The sequence below is a fragment of the Anneissia japonica genome, unplaced genomic scaffold, assembly GCF_011630105.1.
Source record: "Anneissia japonica isolate Jap-2015-1 unplaced genomic scaffold, ASM1163010v1 scaffold10466_len380309_cov135, whole genome shotgun sequence".
Classification (NCBI taxonomy): Eukaryota; Metazoa; Echinodermata; class Crinoidea; order Comatulida; family Comatulidae; genus Anneissia; species Anneissia japonica.
The window spans coordinates 11,640-17,046 of NW_022715455.1; the positions used below are offsets into that span (position 1 = coordinate 11,640).

Below are 5,407 nucleotides of genomic sequence, written 5' to 3' on the forward strand. Positions count from 1 at the left end.
AGTAATTAAAATTTAAGAAAATATAAAAATTTTGAAAAGTAATAAAGTAATTAAAAATTGAAAACATCTGTACATACGAAGTTGAAAATATAAATTGCAATTATGTCTATGTTTTTGGTTTCTTTTATCTTTATTACTGCCGAACTGTGCTCAAGGAAACTGCATCACAGTCATTAAGTGACCAATAAATTTTATCTATCTGTAATAGTGTTCTCTATTATTTTCATTATAGTAGTGGTTTTATTTAGATACAAATGAAAGGAAAACTAATAGTAATCATAAATATGTTGTAGGAAGAGAATATACGAACAAATGTAAAACATGATTATAATATTAGTAGTAGACATTCTGCAGTTTAATGTGTATTATATGACATATCACTGCACAGTAAGCGCCATAATTGTTTAATATAAATGTATGCTTTATAATTCAACTTTAAAAAAATTATATCAACTTTATCCGGTTTACTGACATGAACACTCTGCTGTGTTATATGATATTAGCAGTGATCACGCTCAGAGGTAATTGACTTTATTTTAGTTTTTAAACCAATTAATAATTCATTTGTATATACTAACTTCATATTTTTCTTAAATTCTTTTTACTGTATTAATTAAATAGTAATTAAAATTTAAGAAAATGTAAAAATTTGGAAAAGTAATAAAATAAATAAAAATTGAAACATACGAAGTTGGAAATATAAATTGCAATTATGTCTACGTTTTTTGTTTCTTTTATCTTTATTACTGCTGAAGTGTGCTGTTAAGGAAACAGCATCACAGTCATTATGTGAGCAAGAAAGTTTATCTCTATCTGTAATAGTGTTCTATATTATTTTCATTATAGCAGTGATTTTTGTTAGATACAAATGAAAGCAAAACTAATAGTAATCATAAATATGTTGTAGGAAGAGAATATACGAACAAATATAAAACAAAATTATATATTAGTAGTAGACATTCTGCAGTTTAATGTGTATGATATGACATATCACTGCACAGTAAGCGCCATAATTGTTTAATATAAATGTATGCTTTATAATTATAGCAACTTTATCCAGTTTACTGACATGAACACTCTGGTGTGTTATATGATATTAGCAGTGATCACGTCCAGAGGTAATTGAGTTTATTTTAGTTTTTAAACCGATTATTAATTCATTTGTATATACTAACGTCATATTTTTCTTAATTTCTTTTTACTGAATTAATATATTACAGTACCTCAGAAATTGATAGGAATATTGTTGTAATCAAACACTGGATTTAAGTTGTTTTTATAATATGTATTATTTATATTGTGATTTTCAATATATTGTAGTTTGAAATGTAGGTTAAGGTTTTTATTACATTTTATATAATTAGCTTGTCTCATTTTAATTAAGAATTTTTGCGATAACTATTCTCAATAAATATTCTAAATCAATTATTTAAAACAATTTGTATATACGGTAATAATGCCATATTTTTCTAAATTAATTTTTGTATTATAATTTTATTTTCCTATCTTGTAAAGCGCCTTGAACATGAATATTCATGAAAAGTGCACTATATAGATTTGGTAAATAAATAATAGCTGCGACAGTGAAAAAAAAAGAATCGAGATATAAACAAGATATTAACATTGATGGATTAATTGAAGATATTAAAAATAATATTACAAATATTAATATTGATAGCTGAAACTAAAAATCATCAAGGTTATTAAAGTGTAGGCCTATGTTTTGGCAGCATAAACCTATATTATATAGTGTCTATTCATTTATTTGCAAAATCAATGCATATTTATCTAAATTTTCGCAAAGGATTATTTTCAAATAATTATTATCTTATGCAATCTACTTCCTTTAGCATCTGGGGATGAAAACAAGGTTTGTGTGATTGAGGGAAATCGAATAGAAATTCCAGCACCTTCAAACGAGGATAATTTAAGTATAGGGTCGGTGAACTGGTTCAATGGTAATGGCACGCACGCTAACAATACTATCGTTAACCTGAAGTATCCAATTCAAGGTCGCTTTTCCATCGATTTTTCTGAGCAAAACTACGTAGATTTGATTATAAAAAATGTAACCAAAAAAGATTCAGGATATTACACTTGCCAGGTTGTTGATAAAGATGCAACAACATCATGGACATCAACTTCTTATTTAGTTGTATATTGTGAGTAGATTATTATACATTATCATACTATAACTATTTTACGAATTAAGAGACGCTTACTATTTAATTTCAAAACAAAATTTAATGACAAGAAAGATCGACGTTTCGGGTCCATCAAGGAACCATTCTCAAGATCAAGTAAATTGAAAAAACAAAAAACAAATATACCAAGCAGTGACAGGAAGTAAGTAATTAATTTACATATCAATAGAGCCTACTGTGTGGAGCCATTAGTGGATCTAAGGAATAATTAGCCCTTCTTAGCAGATTAACTAGATAAACAGTTTGGCTTTGACTGAATCAGTTTGTTTGTTAAGTGTAGGTTCCAGTTCTTTGATCCAAAGCATTTTTTTTTTATTAAGCAAACTTGTTCTAACACCGTATCTAAACAACTTAAACAGCTTAGCTGTAAGATTAATAATGAAATTTTGCCAGTATTCACTACCAGGAAGATAGCTGAAATCTTGAAATCGAAAGAAAGTAAACCTAAAATTGTTAATGAACAATGCGTTATTTATAAATTTCAATGTGGCTTGTGCGATGCAAGCTATGTCGGCTACACTTGTCGACACCTTTATCAACGCATTGATAAGCACAGTAAAGGTAACATAGGACAACATTTAAAAGATCATTATATTAGTGCTACTGAAACTGTTAATTATTTCAAGGTTTTATCTAAGTGCAAATCCAAGTTTGATTGCTTAATCAAAGAAATGCTTTGGATTAAAGAACTGGAACCTACACTTAACAAACTGATTCAGTCAAAGCCAAACTGTTTATCTAGTTGATCTGCTAAGAAGGGCTAATTATTGCTTAGCTCCACTAATGGCTCCACACAGTAGGCCCTATTGATATGTAAATTAATTACTTCCTGTCACTGCTTGGTATTTTTGTTTTATAACTATTTTATGCTGAAAAATAGGTTGTTGAGAAGAACGTATTCACATCTTGAGTTTCATCTTCTTATTAAATTATATGATGTAAGTGTATAGATTATTGGTTACATCATTCTTTTTTAAACAATAATTTCTTTTCACTTTGTTTTTATTGTCTCAAAATTCATAAAACATAAAATCAATAGGATGATGACTTCAGACTTTGATTATCTAGGAAACAATGAAAAATGACTTATAAATTTATGATATTTTAATTGTTTCTGTTACAGTTATGGATCCTTCTATTATTTCAACAAATTGGAATAAGGAAAAGAACAAACGTGTAACTTTCTGCAGTTGGTCTAGAATTTATCCAGACAATGAACCTATTGTAAGATGGTTTCTTGATGGCAGTGAACTCAACACTACAAAAGCTAAATTCCTTTCGTATGGAGAAGAAAGAAAAGCAACACTAGTTATTCTTAACACATCTGAAAAAGATTTTGGGAATTACACATGTAGTACAGTATTACTGTAAATACAAATAAGGGTGTTATGAATAAGATTTCCAAAGGATTACATACAACCGGTGGGTGTATATTTTGATATAATCACATACACACGCACACATACACCCACCTCTTAGTCCTAACGTGTCACATTTCTTTTAATAAAAAAGAGGGTGTTGTTGCACCCACAAATTTGAAAACGCCCACAAATGTAATATTGCCCACACACGTGACAACCAGCGCTTACAAGTGTAAGAAACAATGCCCACAAATGCAATCACGATCATCGCCCACAAATGTGATAACGCCCACAAATGTGTTAACGCCCACAAATGTAACAACAAAACAAGACCTCTTCGCCCAAAAATGTAGTAATTTTGTTTTAAATTCGAATGTAGGTGATAAGACACAAAAACGGGAAAACCGCGCATTTTGTGACAGAAGCATGACATTTTGAGCGTTTGATTTATAAGGCGTGTGAACAACAAAATCAGTGGACGAGTGATTTTCTAAACGAAGGTTCTAGAATTATATTATGTGTCAAAGGTTATGTCATTTTCAAAATATATTTTATTGGAAGAAATAGAAACATGCATGTACTGTAGCCTATGAATATTTTGAAAAAAAAAAATAACTCCCGACCAGTGGTTGTCAAGATACAGATGTCCTATAAATATTTTTCCAACTATTGTGAATAATTTAAGCTAACTTACATATATGGGGCATGTGACTGAGGTATACTTTCTGCAATTCACTTTCGTCAAGTTCTCAAAACATTTTAAACACATTTGCTTGCCATTTCTTTCCGTAACTATAATCATTGCAAAAAAATATGGCGACTATTTTGAAATTTGTTGTTACATTTGTGGGCGTTATTACAATTGTGGGCGTTATTACAATTGTGGGCGTTTTCATATTTGTAGGTTCAACTGACGTATCACATTAAACGTGCGTCAAATACTAGTGTTGTATTGGCATACTGTAAACTGCGAAATGAATTGGACTCAGTCAGATTCAAACTTCCAAATAAACTATCGAAAGCACAGTTGGTTAAGGCATTTTTTTTTACATTTCAATTTCAAAAGACATTGATTTATTTCCATAACACCAACAAAATATGCAATGCAATATGATATAAGATAAAGACGAAAGCAATCTATGGAAGAAGGCATGATCCCAAGAAGATAAAGATCTTGTGCTGGGCATGCCGTAAAGGAAATGAAAGTTGAAAAATCATAAAAAGGAAATCAAAGAAAAAAACAATAAATAAATAAATAAATAAATAATTAATTAAATAAAAAATAAATATAAAAAATTTACAAATAAGTAAATAAATAACAACTGAAGTTCATTTAAAAGCAGAACAAATCGAATTATGACTAAGGATATGATAAGTTATTAGTATGATATTAGGTGTAGTTTGATTTTCATTGAGAATGTTTTAAGAGAAACAGCATTAAGAATTGGAAGAGGGAGATTCTTCATCATTGAAGTTCCTGAATATTTAATGTTATGCTGAAATTAATGAGTGTTGTGGGAAGGTATGTGAATATGAGTTCTAGATCCGTTTGGGTAATTGTGAATAGAGTAATTGGGAATAAACATATTGCATGAATGATTTGATAGGTTCACATTTAGAGGGGGTTCGACTTTTTTTCATAAAAACGCCAAAAAAAAAGGAGTGGGGGGTCCTCCCCCGAAATTTTTTTTTTCTTAGATGGCGGGAAATGAGTCGGGTAAACTTTCTCATTCTTATTACAGTAAATAGGCCTATTTATTTATGTGTGTATACGTACATAAAAAAAAATAAGTTGCTTACGTATTCTTTTTTTCCATGAATGGATAACCCCAAAGAGGAAGA

General features: G+C 29.4%; 1 protein-coding gene across 1 annotated transcript; it reads left to right on the forward strand.

Moving 5' to 3' along the window:
* Window positions 1–650: 650 nt before the first annotated feature.
* On the forward strand, window positions 651–5,178 carry LOC117109236 (fasciclin-2-like). The gene is made up of 3 exons (XM_033251494.1): window positions 651–1,118; window positions 1,851–2,162; window positions 3,328–5,178. Exons 1-3 carry the CDS (start codon window positions 1,031–1,033, stop codon window positions 3,573–3,575), a joined length of 648 nt encoding a protein of 215 aa, XP_033107385.1. The 5' UTR covers window positions 651–1,030; the 3' UTR covers window positions 3,576–5,178.
* The last annotated feature ends 229 nt before the right edge of the window (window positions 5,179–5,407 follow it).

What these genes read in the sequence shown, in the direction of transcription:
- LOC117109236 (XM_033251494.1), top strand. Translation starts at nt 1,031, where the DNA reads ATGCTTTATAATTATAGCAACTTTATCCAGTTTACTGACATGAACACT. An exon ending in AGCAGTGATCACGTCCAGAG is followed by an intron (nt 1,119 to 1,850) that starts GTAATTGAGTTT and finishes TACTTCCTTTAG; the next exon opens with CATCTGGGGATGAAAACAAG. An exon ending in TTCTTATTTAGTTGTATATT is followed by an intron (nt 2,163 to 3,327) that starts GTGAGTAGATTA and finishes TTTCTGTTACAG; the next exon opens with TTATGGATCCTTCTATTATT.